Here is a 21,088-nt window from a genome sequence, read left to right as displayed (position 1 = left end):
TATAGACGATGCGGATATCATGATGTCAACGAATCCTACACCTATGACGTTACACAGAGTCTACCGACGCCACCTATCGGCGGGCAGGGGTACTGCTATCAAAAATCTTCTGGATCCAACCTGACACCAAGATGTTTATAGGTAAGGAATCTGTGGCTAGATGTCTGGATCAGATATTTCCAATCAAAGTTGTCATCTGTAGCTGGGGAATCAGATTTTGGAGTATTTATAATGTTAGCAGAAAAGAGAAAGGTTAAAGTAAAGGAAACTGAAAAATACTTTAAAATAGCTTAGGTTTATTATTTTAAATACACATTGTAAGTTGGGTATGTCGTAACCTATTTAATTACATGTTAACAATTTGTACAGAAATACAGCAGTTAGAATGCAGAGAAAACTTTTTCTCAGCAAGTATATTCGGAAATCCGCTTCCCAAAAAACAAACTTGTTTTCTTTTTTTGTAAACTTCTTCGATCCTTTTCTCAAAATAAATTAATATTTAAATTTAAAATAATAAGCAACAGAAAACAGCTTGTACAATAGAGATTATTTATTGACAATATTCACAATTAAATCACCCTTATGTACAAACTTCTATCCTGAGAAATATTCTATTTTAAGCTTCAATTTGAGCAAAAATATTTTAATTATATTTAAGTAAAATGTTACTTAAATTTAACAAAAGGCTTTTTAGAACTATAGAAAACTACTTTCTCAGTCTATGTTCTCTTTCTAAAAAAAAAAATATCAAGTTTCCTCCTGAGGCTTTGGGTCTTCTGTTTGTAGAGCTTCAGGTGGCTGCGTTAATCCAGTCATTGGCTCGCTTCGTGTCTCTGGAGGCAGTGGCGGTGGAAAATATCCAGGTCTTTGAAGAGGAAAAGGAAGATAAGGCCGGGGTGGGAAAGGAATCCTCACTATATAAAAAAAGATCATAAACATATTTTAGTGTGAAACAGTCTGACATTTAGCAATTATAGCAACTAACATAAAAATAAAACCTGCCTTTTCATAAGAGAACACCGTTTTTGTTCAGATTAACACCTCTTCCAATTGGGTATTGTATCAAACTGTGAAATGTTCTAGAATTACAAATACTAAAACAGACATGACTATTTGTTATCCCACACAAGAAGGAGGAAAACCTTCCTGCCCACCTAATCTCACATTCTAAATAAATCTGCCACATTAATCTGAATTATATTTTTACACATCTGAAATTTCCTTGGCAATGGAGCACCCAGGACCAGTGAGATGTTTTTTATGTTTAACTTTTTTAGCACGTTACGAACGGTGTACAGTGGTCCCTCAAAGGTTTACACTCTCAGAACATCTAACCGTGAAGGACTGCGAATACAAGAAGTCCGTCTGGCACTGGAAAATGTTGCAGTGACCACCATTACCCAATGTGAGAGATCAGTGATAATAAAAAAATGAATGAATACATTGGAAGGGCTGTAAGTGGATGGGAGAGCCTTTCCTGTATCCAGAAAAAATGTTTTGAGCGGAACGGGGGAGGATTCATGGAAGGGCAGATCCAGCCTTAATTGTTTTTTTAATTATTTTGTGTCAAGGATCTGGTGATACAAAAGGTACACAAGATAGACTAAACATGCTAACAAGTTACATATATACAGTTACAGTAGATAGGCTGAACACGCTAAAACGTTACATATATGCAGTTACAATGCTAACAAGTTGCATATTTATATTGTAAAAAATATATAAGGTGTCAGCGTTTAGTTAGAATAGGAGTAAAATACATATTTACAAAGTTGACCTCAAATGAGTGCGAGGTAAATTACAAAAGATACACAAGATAGACTAAACACGCTAACAAATTACCTATATACAGTTACAGGTACACAAGATAGGCTGATCACACTAACAAGTTACCAATATGTAGTTATAACGCTAACAGGTTGCATATTTATATTGTAAAAAAATTAAAGGTGACAGCGTTAGGTTGAAACAGAAGTAAAATACATTTACACAGTTGTCCTCATGTGAGTGCTAGATAAAACAGCCGAATTTATGTGTTGTATGTGTTTACATGTCACTTCTACGATGCAGAGGTAGTTTATAGGATGTTGGGATTAGTGGGATACCAAAATGAATGTGGCATTTTCCCATTCTTTCCCTTAGAGCGGTGCCTCCTTTTTTCCCTGAGCTGCTGCCAGGTGAGGTGAGGTATCCCCCTAATGCATTTCGGGTAAGAACTATTTTTGCATGTACTCATTATTGGGTTTATTTAGATGATCAATATAATGTCACTACAATGAATGTTTTGTTTTGAACGTGTGATCTTTGTGCATACTAAAATTGTTGCGCCTATTTCCTTCACTGTGTTACAGAAACCGTCAGCAGTACGGGATTTGCAGAAGGAAGGAGTGTACATTCCTGATTGCAGGTGACTCGGTTGTATCTGTTCCAACCGTTTCAAGTGTACTTATATTGATAATATCTTTTTAGTTATATCATATTTTTTCACACTTGCAGTAGCAATATAGTTATGGTCGTGAAGGCGGCACTGGATGAAAAGTTCTCCATATGTGAACAACAGACAGTTATTTGCTACAGACTGTCGTTTGCAATGTTTTTAGTTTGGGCTGTGAGGAACACTAATAAAGGCAGGGTTTCTCATAGGTCAATTTTAAACTTGCACATCACATTATTGTGCACTGCATTATTTTCCCACTCATACTCAATCGCTCTCCTCTGGGAGGTTAGACAGGAGTTTGGTTACTCTCTCACAAAACATCCTCGGGCTCCCCCATCCTTCTGATGAGGTTGCAGCCCTTCGTGTCACTAGTGTGACATCAATGAAGAGACCCAGATGATGAAGCATGTCACCTGGCGATGAGTGATGGGAATCCGTTTACTTAAATAGGACTTTCCATTTTAATGATCTTAATTAAGATAGCTGGCGCATACCCAAATATTGTTCTGCTCTAAAGTTCACAGCGTTCAGAGTTTTGTTCTTAGACCCTTGGATATTTGTGTTGTAGATAAGTTGTTTTGGGGCAGGTTATCCAGGCTAGGTCTCTAAATATTGCCTCAGACCCTACTCATAACTGTGTTTTTTCTAATCTTGTAAATTGACCTTGCTCCGATAGGAAGCCAGCGAAGAGACCACAGTATGGGTGAGATGTGATAATTTCTTTTAGCCCCATACACAAAGCGAGCTGCTGAGTGGAGGATGGATTTTAGTGGGGAAAAGTGGTATTTGGGGAGGCCAACATGGAGAGAGATGCAGTAGTCCAATCTAGAAAAAGAATAAATGATTGGACCAAGGTTTTTAGGTCTTGTTCAGGAAAGAAGCGCCGAACTCCCCAGAGAAGGCGCAGTTGGTAACCTGCATCCTTGGCGATGGAATTGATATGGGACTGTAAGTTGAGCCTTTTATCTAGGCTGACGCCTAGAGATTTGTCACTGTCAACAATGATAGGCTTGTTGTTGAGAATGTTCAGATTGTTCATCCAAGATTGTGTAGGAGGAGGAGATATTGAGGTTGAGAGGAGAAGGAATTCTGTTTTGGAAGGATTTAGTATTAGTTGATGATTAGACAGCTAGTGGTGGATGGAGTTGAGTGTGGTGTTGAGGATTGAAATGTCATGAGTGGAAGAAACCTTTAGGTAGATTTGGGTGTCATCTGCATATAGGTGATAATGGATCCAGGATTTTTCTTGGGCGAGTACCCAGCGGTTCAATGTAGAGGTTGAACAGAGTGGGAGCGAGGATTGAGCCTTGAGGGACACCTATTCCAACAGCCATTGAAGTGGAGAGACAATTAGCTATTTTGATCAACTGGGATCTGCCCGAGAGGAATGATTCGAACCATTAGAGCACTGTGCCTTCAAAACACATTCTTAGCTTTAAAGTGTTCAAAAGAGTGTTGTGATTAACAGTGTCATAGGCTGCGGATAGGTCAAGTAGGATCAGGAGACAAGATTCACCAGAGTCAAGCACTCGCTCACTTGAAGTAGGGCTGTTTCGGTACTGTAACCTTGGGTAAAACCAGATTGGAATTAGTCAAGGAGTTGATCTTGATGTGTTTGGAAAGTTGCTCCGCCACACAACTTTCTGTGAGTTTAGTAAGAAAAGGAAGGTTGGTGATAGGGCGAAAGTTGTTGAAATCTTTTACATCAGCAGAAGGTTTCTTAAGAAGTGGGGTAACCTGTCCTGTTTTAAGGACAGCAGGAAGGGAGCCTTGGTTGAGGAAGAGGTTTATCAGACTGGTCCAGTAGAGGAGTGTGTGGGTGTAAAAGTCAATGGCAATGTCACCGGGAATGGGGTCAATGGAATGGTTAGAGGGTTTAGTTTCTAGAATGCGTCGTCCTTAACTTTGGTGCACAATCATTAGTGCTGTCTCCTGGTGTGCCGCATCCTGTAGTGTTCTGCCATTGAGGCGGAGCGAAGTACTCTATTTGAATCTGCCGTTTAGCGGGCGCCGACGCCGTGGGAAGAGAACCGCTAAGCGCAGCAACTCTATGGTATATATATATATATATATATATATATATATATATATATATATATACACACACACATACACACATACACATACACACACACACACACACACAAACAGAATAGCAGTAGGAATACATATTCACAACGACGAAAAGGACAATATTGTATTTGAATAGTATTTAGTTACATGTACCCCAAGTTAAGACATGTTGTGATCTATTCCTAGGGTTCTTAACTAGATGGTTTTGTTTCTGATTTTGTGGGATTAGTTGAGGTACTAATGAGGTATGTTTGAAATATGTTTGTAGTCTGGATGTAATTTTAGTATGATAGAGGAGTAGGTTGGGATCAATCGTAATAAAGGAATATGCTACTTACCAGTATGCATCTGTTCTTGGCATGTAGAGCTGCAGATCTACACACTGTGCATAGATCGCCATCTGGTGTTGGGCCCGGATGTTGCAGTTGTTTTTCTCTTGGAAAGTCTTTGGAAGTCACGAGGTATGTGACTCCTCCTTTGGATCATATTACGCATGGGCTTCGGCTCCATCCTCAGATTGTTTTTCGCCAGCGGGTAAATGATAGAGCTTTGTAAGAAAGAGGAAAGATGCCCATGTGTGCTGTATCTAAATAAGATAAAACTGGAACAGATAATGGTAGCTGGGGAGGCGGGTGGGCGTGTGTAGATCTGCAGCTCTACATGCCAAGAACAGATGCATACTGGTAAGTAGCATATTCCGTTTGAGGCATATGAGCTGCAGATTACACACTGTGCATAGATTATATAGCAGTACTCGCTCCTAGCGGCGACCACCAGTATCTGCTGCAGTTGTTTGAAACAATGTTTTGAGGACAGCCTGGCCCACACTAGCTTGTTGCTTAGTTGGCACATCTACACAATAGTGTTTAGTGAAAGCGTGCAGTGTAGACCATGTAGCTGCTCTGCAGATATCATCTAAGGGGATGTTCCTTAAAAATGCCATGGAAGCCCCTATCTTACGTGTAGAGTGGGCATTAGGGGGAACAGATAGCGTTCGTTTTGCTTTGTGGTAGCAAATCGGTATGCATTTAACAATCCACCTAGCTATCCCAGATTTGGAGATGGGGTTGCCTTTGTGTAGTGGTGAGAAAGACACGAATAGTTGTTTGGTCTTACGAAAAGGTTGTGTTCTCTCGATGTAGTAGAGTAAAGCTCTTTTGACATCTAGGGTGTGTAGAGCTCTTTCTGCAATGGTTTGTGGCTGCGAGAAGAATACGGGCAGTTCCACAGATTGATTGAGGTGAAAGGGAGAAATGACTTTAGGAATTTTGGATTAGTGCGGAGAACAACCTTATTGTGATGCATTTGCAGAAAGGGTTCCTGAATGGTAAGTGCTTGTATCTCACTGACCCTTCTGAGCGAAGTAATGGCTACAAGGAAAGCAGTTTTCCATGTTAAAAATTGAAGCTCACATTTATGTAGAGGTTCAAATGGAGGCCCCATTAGTCTTGTGAGAACGATGTTTAGGTTCCACACAGGTGAGGGTGGCACTCTTAGGGGAATTATTCTCTTAAGACCATCCATGAAGGCTTTTATGGCAGGTACTCTGAAGAGTGATAGATGCTGTCTATTTTGTAGATACGCTGCTATGGCAGCAAGGTGTAGTCTAATAGACGTGTAGGCTAGGTTGCATCTTTGTAGGTGTAGTAAGTAGCCTATGATGTGTTGGATAGACACATCTAAGGGATTGACTTTATTGCTGTGACAATAGATCACGAAACATTTCCACTTGGCTGCGTAGCAAGCTCTAGTGGTAGGTCGTCTAGCTTCTTTAATGACGTTCATACAGTCAGGGGGAAGATTAAGGTAACCAAATTCTAGGATTTCAGGAGCCAGATTGCAAGGTTGAGCTGAGCTGGGTCCATGTGTCTGATCTCTCCATGGTTCTGGGTTAAGAGGCGTGGAGAGAGGTGTAACTTTTGGTGCGGAACTACGGAGAGTTCCAGCAATGTGGTGTACCACGGTTGTCTGGCCCAAGTCGGAGCAACTAGGATGAGTTAGGGAATGTTGCTGTAGTTTGTGCACCACTAATGGAATGAGTGGGAGAGGCGGAAAAGCGTACGCAAATTTGCCTGACCAGTTCATCCATATCGCATTGCCTTTGGACAATGGGTGTGGAGATCTGGCGGCGAAGCTTGGGCATTTGGCGTTTTCGTGGGTGGCGAAGAGGTCTATCTGTGGTTGCCCCCACATTTGAAAGAATGGTTGAAGAACTTGTAGAGGGAGTTCCCACTCGCGGATCTGTTTTGTTTGACGGCTCAACAGATCTGCTGTCATGTTGTCTGTGCGGACTAAGACAGCCTTGCCTGAGACGTGTGTTTGAAAGGCTTTTAGGGCTAGGAATATGGCCAGTAACTCGAGATGGTTGATGTGGAGTAACTTTTGTTGAAGTGTCCACCTGCCGTGCATGGTGTGATGTAGCAGGTGAGCTCCCCAGCCGGAGAGCGATGCGTCCGCAGTTAGAACTATTTGAGGAACCGGCTCTAGGAACGGTCTCCCTTTGGAAAGGTTTTTGGTGGTCCACCACTGCAGAGAGCGATGGGCACGACCGTCTACCAACACCAGATCTGATAATTGACCCTAAGCCTGGTTCCATTGACGTGCTAAGCACTCTTGGAGAGGACGCATCTGGAGTCTTGCATGAGGTACTATGAATATGCAAGAGGCCATCATCCCTACAAGTTGCATAAACACTCGGCTGGAAGAGAGTGTTGTGGTTGAAATTTGGCACGAAGAGCCTGTATGCTTGCTATCCTGGCGGGACTGGGGTAGGCTAACGCTCGAGGTGTTTATGGTGGCACCGAGGTATTGTTGTGCGTGGGACAGATGCAGATGCAGATGGGACTTGGCGTAGTTTACTGTGAAGCCCAGGTCATGAAGTAGTTGGATAGTGGCGTGAGTGTGTTGTACACACTGGTTGTATGAGCTGGCTTTTATGAGCCAGTCGTCTAGGTATGGGAAGACGTGGATGTGCTGTCTTCTCAGGTTTGCTGCCACTAACGCTAGGCATTTGGTAAACACTTGTGGTGCTGTGGTGACTCAGAATGGGAGTACTTTGAATTGGTAGTGCTGATCGTCCTCTATGAATCTGAGAAACTTCCTGTGAGCGTTGTGAACGGGAATGTGGAAATAGGCGTCCTTGAGGTCTATGGTGGCAAGGAAGTCGTTCTGGGAGAGCAGAGGAAGTACCTGCTGGAGTGTGACCATGTGAAAGTGGTCTGAGTGTATGTATTGGTTTAGGGGTCTGAGGTCCAGAATGGGTCTTAGAAAGCCGTCCTTTTTTGGTATGAGAAAATATAGGGAGTAAACTCCCTTGTTTTGTTGGTGGGTAGGAACTGGTTCTATTGCACTTTTTCATAGGAGGGAGATCACCTCCTGCTTTAAAAGTGACAAATGTTCCTGTGACATTGGGCGCTCTTTGGGTGGAATGGTTGGGGGGGGAGGATGTTAGTTGTAGACAGTAGCCTGATTGAATTATCTGTTGCACCCATCTGTCTGAGGTGATGGTAGCCCAGACAGGAAGGAAATTGTGGAGTCTGCCCCTGACTGGAGTGGAATAGTCTGGGGGGAGTGGAGGGAATTCACTGGGTGGGGGTGGAGGCAGAGCGGGAGGTGTTAGTTTTGCCTCTGCCTGTGTTGTTGTTACCCCTGTAACTGCCTCTTTGGTAACCCCTACTGAAGGTGGATTGGGTAGGGGCCTTGTAGGAAGTGGAGGCACTGACAGAGGAGTAGCCTCTGGTGGTGCTTCTAAAGGAGGAACGGCGAAAGGAGCGCCTGGGAGCTTGTGACTGCAAGGCTCCCATAGAGTTTGCTGTGTCTGTGTCCTTTTTCATTTTTTCGAGGGCTACGTTGACATTAGGGCCAAACAGGTGTTTCTCATCAAAGGGGTGGTTGAGGATGGAACTCTGAACCTCAGGTTTGAACCCTGAAATGCCTAGCCAGGCATGCCTACGCAGAAGGACGCTAGTATTTATTGCCCTGGAGGCGGTGTCAGCTGCATCAAGGGCACAACGGATGGAGGTATTAGTGATTGTTTTACCCTCCTGAATGAGTTTGTTGGCCCTATGTTTATATTTGTCAGGGAGGTGTTGCATTATTGACTCCAGCTCATCATAATGTTCCCGGTCATATCTGGCTAGGAGCGTTTGGGTGTTAGCAATGCGCCATATGTTGGCCGCTTGGGACGCTGTCCGCTTGCCAGAGGCGTACAGGAGTTTAGACTACTTATCTGGCAGTGGAGCCTCACCTGATGCCTGGAAATTGGCACGTTTCCTCGCATTGGAGACTACCAGGGAGTCTAGAGGTGCGGGGCCTCTAATGTAGGTTGGATCTGTTGGGGCGGCCTTCTATTTCTTCTCAATGCGAGGGTTGAGGACCCTTGCCCTAACCGGGTCTTTAAAGACCTCTGGTGCGTGCTTAATAACCCCCTTAAGCATGGGCAGAATTGAGGTGGACCTCTGTGCAGTGTCAAATGTATCTAAGAGGAAATCCTCCTACACGGGGTCTGTGTGGAGCTCAACCCCGTGGTAGTGGGCAGCCCTATGGAGTAGCTGGTTAAAGCCCATTGTGTCCTCTGGGTGGAGGGGGGGGGGTCTGGAAGGGTAAAGATCGTCCTGCAGGACATTAGGGACGTCTGGGATGTTGTAGTTGTCCCATGGGTCTGGGGAGCCTGTAGGAGTAGGGTCCCCTGTTGGTTGGTTGTCTGCTCCGTCCCTTGTGTCGTAGATAAATGTCATCATCATCATCCTCTTCATCTGGAGATGGTGTGGGAGAATGATGGGGTGGGGGAGGCGGAGGAGGAGGAGGTGTAGGAGGAGGTGAAGGAATCCTCAAAGGGGAGGTGGCAAAGTCTCTCCTTTTTTGTGGTGGAGCAGGCTTGCCCAGTTGTCTTTTTCTGGTGCTTAGCGTCAAATGCCCAGTCTTTGGATCCTTTACGAGGGTGTTTTGGTAAGGATCGGGTCGAAACAGTTGATCTGTAGGGGACAGATCCTTCAGTGCCGATGGTGTCGGAGCCGTTGGTTGTTTAGGCGCTGATTCGGCACTGTTTCTTTGTTTGGAACCGTGGGGTGTAGAAATGTCTTTTGTCTTCCTCGGTTTCGAGGTGGGTTTCGGCTTCGAGGCTTGGGAGTCGAGGCTCTTCGGTTTCTTGCTCGACTCCGAGGAGCGGGCGCCAGTCTTCGGCGCCGAGTGCTTCGGTGTCGAGCTCAGCACGGACGAGGAAAGGGGCGTTTTCTTCTTTGGTGCCGGTGTGGATGAGAGTTTTTCGGCACCGAGGGTAGGCTGGCTCGAGCCCGAGCTGCCTGAAGGCTTGATGGGCTTCTTAACCGGGACCGGAAGCGAGGTATGGGAAGCAGTCTCTCATGCATACCTAGGCGCGAAGGCGTGACCGAAGCCTTTTTTAATGGCGTGGAGGGGGGTTTGGGGTCGGGGTCGACGTCTGTACTCGCGCCCCTCTGTGCCGGAGTGATGTCCTCGACGCCGGAGTCGTCCGCTTCGGAGGCGCTGATGAGGCCTTCTTCGGTGTGCGGTTGTTCCGGAACATCGACGCCTTCTTCGAAGATGTCGTCGGGGATCGAAGTCGACGAGTGAGCCATAGTTCTCCTTGCTCGTCGGTCCCGAATCGTCTTCTTCGATCGGCGCAAGCTGGACAGTCCCTTGCCTCGTGTTCTGGGGAGAGGCAGAGGTTGCACACCTCATGTAGATCGGTGTGGGGAAACTTCGACACACATAGAGGACACTTTTTAAATGGCGTCCTTTCCATCAGCCAGGACAGGAGGCCCAGGTAGGCCCGAAGGCCTTCGTCGACGATCGTCGACTACCGGAATCGAAGACTTTGATCGTGGAGAGTCGCGTCGAGTGTGGAGAACGCGATTGAGACAATACCGTTGAACGGGGAAGGATTGCGTGCCGAACGGGAAAACTGGAACGGTTCCGAACTGGAGCGCGAAGAACACATCCGAGCCCGATGGCGGAAAAAAACAATCTGAGGATGGAGCCGAAGCCCATGCGCAATATGATCCAAAGGAGGAGTCACATACCTTGTGACTTCCAAAGACTTTTCAAGAGAAAAACAACTGCAACATCCGGGCCCAACACCAGATGGCGATCTATGCACAGTGTGTAATCTGCAGCTCATATGCCTCGAACATATAGTTAAGTACAATGCAGTATATACCAATAATCATATAAACCTATATGTCCTTATTATTTGTTTATGTAAAGTAGAGTAACAAAATGCACTAAGAGGAGAAATATTAAAAGAACAATTCTAAATAAATAGTGTTAGAGATAAGTGTAGTTTCTACATTGTTTCTGTATATGTGTGGGCTCAAGATATATGTGATATAAATGTGTGAGAAGTATATCCATTCAAAGTATTAGAGTTGACAGCTGCTGTTTACTGTTTTGAGCTTATTTCCCTGGTTCTGCCACTCTACATTAAATGTTAGAAGGCCCTCTTATGTTCTTTAGCGTCTTGAACTCTTTCCTAATTTAGAGCAACCTTGGCAACGTCCTGCTGGATACAGGGATGTTGTTCCTGATCCATGGTGCATAGATAGAAAACTCTAACAGAACGATGGAGCAGGGGCTGTCGGAGGTAAGCCGTCCTTCCCTATTTAGAGTGGACCATCAGAAGGCTTTTTACTGTCTATCACCGTAAGACACACCATGGCGGTGAGGGACAGTGAAAAGTAAAAAAAAACTCTATATCATGAGATAAAACTTGAAGGTGTGGGCAATCATTAGTTTTCAAAACAGACAGATGGCCGTCATGTTTGATGGAGCTGTCCGTCAAACTTTTCCTACGTTGACAGGAACCTCCATGAAAATGATTCTGCCAATGTATAGAGATTTCCGCAGGGTGGGCGACATCTGAAAATTTAGAGGGAGGAGTAAGGGCAGGGTGGCAGATGTAAAGTCCTCTGCCACACTGTCCTTACTTCATCTACCAAACCCTAATTTGGGACCTCTATCAAGTGTAGCCCAGTCGGTGAAAAACAATGGGTTGGAATGCTATCCTGAGTGACTGCCTGTGGTTAGACTATTTGTAAGCATTCCTCCCATTACCTTTTGGGCGTTTGGTTGTGAGTAGTATGCCCGGAAACCTAAGACTAGTGCAGCTTTTTCATGCCTACTACGGTCAATGTTTATGAATTCCAAAATAAAGAGTACATTTTCACCCATTAAAGGCGTAATTCTATAGGCAATATTGAGTACTTATTTTTGCGACTTTTTTTAGTAAACCAGTCCCCATATATTTTTAAGTTCCTGATCATAAACAAATAAACTTAAAATCTCTTAGTGAAATCAGGACGACGAGAAGACAACACAGACTCGACCCAGGGTCTCCATACCCAACTACCAAGCGAAGAATGCAATTATTTGGGGGTGTCACGCCGCCCCTTCCCAGAAGTTACACCCTGGGCACCCACCACCATCCCCTTTGTGAACACCCATGGGAATCTGTTGAGGCCAAAAGGAAGCACAGCAAACTAAAAGTGCCCACAGTAAATCACATGGAGTGCCTATACACCTGCAGGATTGCAGATGTGAAAATAAGTGTCTTCAGGTCCAAAGCTACATCTAACCTCTGAGTTCAAGGGCAGAAAGAACCTGGGCCAAGGTAGGCATCTTAAATTTGTCCTTGCACAGAAAGGTGTTCAAAGGCCAAAGATCTGGGATAGGGCACAGGGCTTGGTCTTTCTTCGGCACACAGACGTTGCGGGAATAACACCAGGCCCCTGCTTCTGAGGTCAGCATCTTTTCTATGACTGTACTTCCTAGTGTAACACTGACATATGGTACTCTGAGAAGTGGTCTGTAGGTGGGATGTGCAGCAGGTTGAAAAGGAATGGCAGGGCATAGCCTGATGACCAATCTGCAGCTCCCATCTGATGGATATAATTTGCTGCCACTCCTGCAGGATGTGGCTGATCCTGCCACCTACCGAATGGCAGTGCACAGCTAAGAGTGCACTAATGGGCTTGGGAGTTGTGACCAAAGAGACAGAAGATTGAGACAAGGGCTGCCCCAGTTGGCCAAGTCACTGTCTGTTGGACACACAGCTCCAACCTCGAAAGGACTAGGAAACCGGTTGTGCGGGGAGTGCAGCGAGACCCTGCCGATATGTGAAGCCTCAGGCATATCGCCCAAAAGGCCCAAGTTGTTAGGGGGGATTGCCTGATGGGAGCTCAAAGGCCCAAGGAGCATGCTGTGGTCCGTGTCTTCTTAAAACGCTTAAGGAGCATGCTGTGGTCCGTGTCTTCTTAAAACGCTTCACAGACGAATTTGCCTTCTCACAAAACAGGTAGAAGCTGACTAAAGGCATGTCCATCAAGGATGCATGGTCATCTTTTGAGAAGCCAGTGGGCTTCAGCCAGCCGTGGCACCGAAGCACCACGCTGGATCCCAGAGCCCTACCTAGACAGTCCGTGGGTCTAGGCCACATCCCAACCATCTTGAATGGTTTGGGCCAAAGAAGCCAGTAAGTCTTTGGGGACTAGAGGTAAGCTCTCACTCATTTCCCACAATGCGTGGTTGTAGCGACCTAGCAAATGTCCTCAAAGTGAAGGTAATGGAGGGCAATATATGCTTTCTGAACGTGTCCATTAGTTTTGACTCTCTGTCACTGTGTGTGGTTGGAAAGGCGTTAGGGTTGACTCTAAGACACCTGTACCACCATACTTTCAGGTGTTGGATGCTGTGTTAGAAAGTTTAGGCCTCTTGGGGCAGGTCTGTGGCAGGAGGGCCTCTTGGGTGACTGGGGGCCAGAACGTGGTTGAGCCTAAGTGCCCAGCAGTCAGTGAGGGCTTCTTTGAAGGGCAACAGAGGTTCTGTTGGTACTTGGCCAGGCTGTAGGACCTCTGTCAATACGTTTTTGTAACCTCTGTAGTGAGGAGGTGAAGGTCAAGGAGCTCAGCAGCCCTCCTGACAACTTTAGCAAATAATGTGCTTTCCTCTGTTTGTGGCCCAGACTGTTAAACCAGCCTAGTATCAGGGGAGGTCGCCAGACCACTGACATCCTTCAGTTGTCATCATAAAGTGGGGGCAAACTCGTTTCTGTCCCTACCATTGCCATCTTCATAAGGCTGGCCCTGGTCAGAGTCTGAGCCAAAAAGTTAGTGTAATGTCTGTGCCTAGCAGCGCGGCAAAGGAATCGTGTAAGTCAGATAGATTCAGTAGAGGCCACGGCACATCAAGATCTGAATGTCTCCTTGGTGAAAGTGATGTCAACTCTGAGCCAGACACTCTGATGGGTTGCTACTCTTCCTCTGGCACCAGTGGAGTCTGTGCCGGCATTGACACATGGGGAATCAGAGCAGATATAAGTCTGTTCCTGAAACGAAACCTGAAGCAGGTTCAAGGGGCCCAGAAGGCACGTGAGTGAACCTGTCAGCTGTAGCCAGATGGAGAGTCCCTGCAAATCCTTGGGCCCGAAAGGGCACCAAGCGGAGCTGGAAGCGTTGCCAAAGATGCGCAGCACGGCTTCTCAAAAGGCTTCGACATACTGCAATGTTGCTGATGGACCAGGAAACTCGTGGTGCAACAGGACCAGAAATTAAATTGGCTCCTCAGTGCAACAGGAGAAAGAACTTGAGGCACGGTGATGCCCTTAAGCCTTCTCTGCAGAACAAGAGTAGCAGGGAAGGAGCAGAGTCACGCTTGGATTTCTAATATTTCTTGAACTTACATGAAGACTTTGACTGGGAGGAAGATCTGCCTCGGGCAGGAGTGTTGGAGAGGGGTCCTCACCTTCGACTTCAAGTGGGACCGGCACAAAGCCTTCTGGTATTTCAATATGAACAGCTATGTCTCACGCCCTCGAATCGTCTTGGGATTCATATGGGCACAGTCGTCGCAGACCTTGGAGTCGCGTGAAGAGCCTAAGCACTAGAAGCACACCTCATGTCTATCCGTCACAGACATTCAGTAGTGGTTTCTGCAAACAGAGTTGTAGTAACCTAGCAAAAAGAGAACTACTATCCTGAGAGGTAACAGGCCTCATGAATGGGATCGGTTGCTATTCTTCTTAGTCTTCCTCAGATGATAAAAGGGAATGGTGGATTCAAATCATTTGAATGAAGTGGTGAGAAGGGCAAAATGTTATTTGAAAAAACATATTTCAAAAGAAACTGATGTGCTATTAGAGAGGCACAATTTAAAGCAGGCACCAGATTCCAGAACCAAATGGAAACCATTTACCTTGCACCTAGACTCCATTCTATAAACAGTTGGTTGGTAACCCTTATATTGTCCTATAAAAGCATCTCATGGGTCAAGAGATTCAACAACAAGAGCTTTACTCTGGCTGAAAATACTGTACATTGATCCATTTACACTGAATAACCATTTCAAAATATCTGTGGGTCTCGATTTAGGAAAGTACAAACACTTTGATAGGCTCTTAAAGAATTTCTACGATAAAAGAAATCAAATATGAAATTAAATGGTGGATAGCCTTTAAATGTCAGTAAAATTAAGATACATTGTTCTACAAATAAAGTACAGACTAATAAATGGATAACTTACTTTCTGCTGGATGACGTGGTATGCCAGAAAAATCTGGCAGTGGAAAATATTCCCGAGGCCCATACATGTCCATCATGCGAGGAGGAAAAGGAGGAATTCTCAGGAAAGGTCCTCTAGGATCCATTGGCAAAAGAGGGCCTCTCATAAGAGGGGGTGGAGGAGCAATGCTGGACCTTACTGCCTCATTGTCAGGACGGAGAGAGTGATCAGCAATGTTTACCGGATTCTACAAAACAATAATTAACAAATAATACAATTAGAACAAGTTGGTTTTAGACTTTGGGGTGAACCTCCCAACACATGCTGAGGGTTTGACTTCCTAGAACACCGTGCGAGCACTGACATTTTTCATGAATGTTCCTTCAGAATTGCATTTAAAAGAAGTGGCTTTTTCATTTGAAATGTTACTGGAAATACACTATTTGCCCTTTTTCTCAAACCGGGTTCTGGGTGGTGTGGATGTACTAAAGAGGGGGCAGGAGGGCAAGTGTGTTTGTTTGGGGATTTGTCAGAGAACAGCGCTTCCAAACACTCCTGAGAAAAGTTGTACTCTGGTCCAGTTCAGGGCAGTTGATTGTTCAAGGGTCACCTCTTTTAAAGAATGAAGAATAAAAATAGATTCTATATAGGACATGTGGAGAGGTGTGGCTCACTGGTTAGAGGCGGCAGACCCGTAAGCAGAGAATCGGCCAGGGACCAGGGTTCAATTCCCGACGCGGCAGGGTCGTGGACCAGGGTCAAAACGGACTCGATAATTCTCGCCTCGGTACCTACTCTAACCAGGAACACACTCGGCAACTCTGGGCATTAAGCTTGCCTCATCTCTACAACGGCCCCCCACAGATGCCGGGGATGCCTGGTTTCACCTTGGAGATACCCAGAAAGGGACCATCTCATAGGGATAGCCAGGACGGGTTCCCCAGCGGTCTACAGCGCCGGGACGCCCCGTTGCTGGGGCAGCTGTGTGCTTTACAAGTCTACAACATTTACAACATTTTTACATAGTTTGCTGAGGCATAGTCAATGTAAGTCAACCAAAAAACCTCAACAAGATCAAATGGAATCATGGTTGGTAATTATTATTTTTGTCAAAACACACTAAGATCTAGCCTGTACCTTCCTACACTGGCATCAGCAGAACCTTAATACCTACAATAACCAGCAGTTCAGATTAAAATTAACTAGATTCTGTTCTGTCACTGCAGGACTTGTATCACCATAGGAACTCAAGGGATATTCTAGTCTAGTTTCCTTCCTTGCAGCTTGTAAAAGATTTGAGAGTGTGGAAACAAGCAGGAATAAATGATTGACAATGCATGATAAACAATATCCAAAGTGAAATGAAAGCCTTTGAACTCTTTCCTATCAGATGCATTTCCACTGCAAGTCATGAAGAGCCTAGTAGTGCCACTGAATGTCTTGAAGAGGTCTTTAAGAGGTCCCTGTAATATCACAGATTGTCCCTCACATTCTGTGTTGGGATTTCTTTGCCCTAAAACATGCAGCAGTAGAAAGTAGACATGTAGAAAGATGACCGGTTTTAAATGGAAATATGCAGTGATTGCAAAAATGTACAAACACCCACTGTATCTGTGTAATTATAATCCATTTCTCAACAGCAGAATGAATTTTACAGGACAATTGCAACTTTACATAATTTTCCCTCTCAAAGACACAGTTAAGAAAGGATGTGTGTTAGAATGGGGATTCTGGTTGGCTAGGGTATACACTTAAGCCAGGCAGACCCCTCCTCTCTAGTCAGGGAAGGGAGTTACACACCCTAGATAACCCCTGCACACCCCCTTGGTAGCTTGGCAGAGCAGTCAGGCTTATCCCAGAGGCATTGTGTAAAGCGTTTGCGCAACACATCCAAACACTAGTGAAACACAATTTAAACTACAAAAAGAGACTCCACTCAAGGTTATATAAAATATACTTTGCATTATTCATAAAAACACATTAGACCACAATCACCTACTAGGCGCTTATCATAATGTCACATAAATCATAAATTACTTGGTAGTATGTAAAGCATATTTAAACCACCACTCACATAAATCACTGTGCCACTAGGCAGGTGTCATAATACATGTAGATCATATAAATCACATTCCTCCAAATTGCTCCTGCAGCTTTTGAAGAAGCACTCGACAAGCAGGTAAGTGAAACCACTTTATTGCAGAAGATGGAAATGTCTTTTCATCCGTTTCTTTTCGTCTTTCTGCCTACGCGTTTCGGAGTTGTGCACTCCTTCTTCTTGGGCTGGTTGGTGAGAAGCGGAATTAGCAGTCTTAGATGGCTTCCCGTGATTGGTTGCACTTAGTAGTGAGCAAGTCCAATTAAAACTGTAGTAGCTGCAAAGTATGCTGGGGCGTGTAGTTTGCCATCTATCATGCTTTCAACCCCACGTGGGTCCCGCAAGCCACCAATACTTTTAAAAGGTTTCAGGGATTAAGTACGAGTCCTCTGAATTTTAAAGCGCTCCAGTGCGCCCCGGATGAAAGGGCACATCCATTAGTGTAATGCCCCTGCTGTGCCGGTTAAAGCAGGACACTACCTGCTTTCACGGCCCCTGTTTCATCGGCTCCTGCCCTCCATAGGTGGTGCTCCTTCCACGACCAGAGGCAGCCGTGTTAACATATTCCTCCAAATTGCTCCTGCAGCTTTTGAAGAAGCACTCGACAAGCAGGTAAGTGAAACCACTTTATTGCAGAAGATGGAAATGTCTTTTCATCCGTTTCTTTTCGTCTTTCTGCCTACGCGTTTCGGAGTTGTGCACTCCTTCTTCTTGGGCTGGTTGGTGAGAAGCGGAATTAGCAGTCTTAGATGGCTTCCCGTGATTGGTTGCACTTAGTAGTGAGCAAGTCCAATTAAAACTGTAGTAGCTGCAAAGTATGCTGGGGCGTGTAGTTTGCCATCTATCATGCTTTCAACCCCACGTGGGTCCCGCAAGCCACCAATACTTTTAAAAGGTTTCAGGGATTAAGTACGAGTCCTCTGAATTTTAAAGCGCTCCAGTGCGCCCCGGATGAAAGGGCACATCCATTAGTGTAATGCCCCTGCTGTGCCGGTTAAAGCAGGACACTACCTGCTTTCACGGCCCCTGTTTCATCGGCTCCTGCCCTCCATAGGTGGTGCTCCTTCCACGACCAGAGGCAGCCGTGTTAACATATTCCTCCAAATTGCTCCTGCAGCTTTTGAAGAAGCACTCGACAAGCAGGTAAGTGAAACCACTTTATTGCAGAAGATGGAAATGTCTTTTCATCCGTTTCTTTTCGTCTTTCTGCCTACGCGTTTCGGAGTTGTGCACTCCTTCTTCTTGGGCTGGTTGGTGAGAAGCGGAATTAGCAGTCTTAGATGGCTTCCCGTGATTGGTTGCACTTAGTAGTGAGCAAGTCCAATTAAAACTGTAGTAGCTGCAAAGTATGCTGGGGCGTGTAGTTTGCCATCTATCATGCTTTCAACCCCACGTGGGTCCCGCAAGCCACCAATACTTTTAAAAGGTTTCAGGGATTAAGTACGAGTCCTCTGAATTTTAAAGCGCTCCAGTGCGCCCCGGATGAAAGGGCACATCCATTAGTGTAATGCCCCTGCTGTGCCGGTTAAAGCAGGACACTACCTGCTTTCACGGCCCCTGTTTCATCGGCTCCTGCCCTCCATAGGTGGTGCTCCTTCCACGACCAGAGGCAGCCGTGTTAACATATTCCTCCAAATTGCTCCTGCAGCTTTTGAAGAAGCACTCGACAAGCAGGTAAGTGAAACCACTTTATTGCAGAAGATGGAAATGTCTTTTCATCCGTTTCTTTTCGTCTTTCTGCCTACGCGTTTCGGAGTTGTGCACTCCTTCTTCTTGGGCTGGTTGGTGAGAAGCGGAATTAGCAGTCTTAGATGGCTTCCCGTGATTGGTTGCACTTAGTAGTGAGCAAGTCCAATTAAAACTGTAGTAGCTGCAAAGTATGCTGGGGCGTGTAGTTTGCCATCTATCATGCTTTCAACCCCACGTGGGTCCCGCAAGCCACCAATACTTTTAAAAGGTTTCAGGGATTAAGTACGAGTCCTCTGAATTTTAAAGCGCTCCAGTGCGCCCCGGATGAAAGGGCACATCCATTAGTGTAATGCCCCTGCTGTGCCGGTTAAAGCAGGACACTACCTGCTTTCACGGCCCCTGTTTCATCGGCTCCTGCCCTCCATAGGTGGTGCTCCTTCCACGACCAGAGGCAGCCGTGTTAACATATTCCTCCAAATTGCTCCTGCAGCTTTTGAAGAAGCACTCGACAAGCAGGTAAGTGAAACCACTTTATTGCAGAAGATGGAAATGTCTTTTCATCCGTTTCTTTTCGTCTTTCTGCCTACGCGTTTCGGAGTTGTGCACTCCTTCTTCTTGGGCTGGTTGGTGAGAAGCGGAATTAGCAGTCTTAGATGGCTTCCCGTGATTGGTTGCACTTAGTAGTGAGCAAGTCCAATTAAAACTGTAGTAGCTGCAAAGTATGCTGGGGCGTGTAGTTTGCCATCTATCATGCTTTCAACCCCACGTGGGTCCCGCAAGCCACCAATACTTTTAAAAGGTTTCAGGGATTAAGTACGAGTCCTCTGAATTTTAAAGCGCTCCAGTGCGCCCCGGATGAAAGGGCACATCCATTAGTGTAATGCCCCTGCTGTGCCGGTTAAAGCAGGACACTACCTGCTTTCACGGCCCCTGTTTCATCGGCTCCTGCCCTCCATAGGTGGTGCTCCTTCCACGACCAGAGGCAGCCGTGTTAACATATTCCTCCAAATTGCTCCTGCAGCTTTTGAAGAAGCACTCGACAAGCAGGTAAGTGAAACCACTTTATTGCAGAAGATGGAAATGTCTTTTCATCCGTTTCTTTTCGTCTTTCTGCCTACGCGTTTCGGAGTTGTGCACTCCTTCTTCTTGGGCTGGTTGGTGAGAAGCGGAATTAGCAGTCTTAGATGGCTTCCCGTGATTGGTTGCACTTAGTAGTGAGCAAGTCCAATTAAAACTGTAGTAGCTGCAAAGTATGCTGGGGCGTGTAGTTTGCCATCTATCATGCTTTCAACCCCACGTGGGTCCCGCAAGCCACCAATACTTTTAAAAGGTTTCAGGGATTAAGTACGAGTCCTCTGAATTTTAAAGCGCTCCAGTGCGCCCCGGATGAAAGGGCACATCCATTAGTGTAATGCCCCTGCTGTGCCGGTTAAAGCAGGACACTACCTGCTTTCACGGCCCCTGTTTCATCGGCTCCTGCCCTCCATAGGTGGTGCTCCTTCCACGACCAGAGGCAGCCGTGTTAACATATTCCTCCAAATTGCTCCTGCAGCTTTTGAAGAAGCACTCGACAAGCAGGTAAGTGAAACCACTTTATTGCAGAAGATGGAAATGTCTTTTCATCCGTTTCTTTTCGTCTTTCTGCCTACGCGTTTCGGAGTTGTGCACTCCTTCTTCTTGGGCTGGTTGGTGAGAAGCGGAATTAGCAGTCTTAGATGGCTTCCCGTGATTGGTTGCACTTAGTAGTGAGCAAGTCCAATTAAAACTGTAGTAGCTGCAAAGTATGCTGGGGCGTGTAGTTTGCCATCTATCATGCTTTCAACCCCACGTGGGTCCCGCAAGCCACCAATACTTTTAAAAGGTTTCAGGGATTAAGTACGAGTCCTCTGAATTTTAAAGCGCTCCAGTGCGCCCCGGATGAAAGGGCACATCCATTAGTGTAATGCCCCTGCTGTGCCGGTTAAAGCAGGACACTACCTGCTTTCACGGCCCCTGTTTCATCGGCTCCTGCCCTCCATAGGTGGTGCTCCTTCCACGACCAGAGGCAGCCGTGTTAACATATTCCTCCAAATTGCTCCTGCAGCTTTTGAAGAAGCACTCGACAAGCAGGTAAGTGAAACCACTTTATTGCAGAAGATGGAAATGTCTTTTCATCCGTTTCTTTTCGTCTTTCTGCCTACGCGTTTCGGAGTTGTGCACTCCTTCTTCTTGGGCTGGTTGGTGAGAAGCGGAATTAGCAGTCTTAGATGGCTTCCCGTGATTGGTTGCACTTAGTAGTGAGC

At 45.7% G+C, this 21,088-nt stretch overlaps 1 protein-coding gene across 6 annotated transcripts in view; it reads right to left on the bottom strand.

The window, feature by feature from the left end:
- Positions 1-278: 278 nt before the first annotated feature.
- MIA2 (MIA SH3 domain ER export factor 2) overlaps positions 279-21,088 on the bottom strand; it is a 635,554-nt gene continuing 614,744 nt past the window's right edge. For all 6 annotated transcript variants that reach the window (XM_085626929.1, XM_085626930.1, XM_085626931.1 and 3 more), the window contains exons 28-29: positions 15,041-15,266; positions 279-914 (exon numbers count right to left, since the gene is read on the bottom strand). In XM_085626929.1, the coding sequence (XP_085483055.1) occupies positions 748-914; positions 15,041-15,266 (393 nt within the window). In that variant the 3' untranslated portion in view covers positions 279-747. The remainder of the gene's footprint in view (positions 915-15,040; positions 15,267-21,088) is intronic.

Source organism: Triturus cristatus, chromosome 9 (assembly GCF_964204655.1).
Source record: "Triturus cristatus chromosome 9, aTriCri1.1, whole genome shotgun sequence".
NCBI classification, from domain to species: Eukaryota; Metazoa; Chordata; class Amphibia; order Caudata; family Salamandridae; genus Triturus; species Triturus cristatus.
This window is presented reverse-complemented; position numbering and strand designations above follow the sequence as displayed.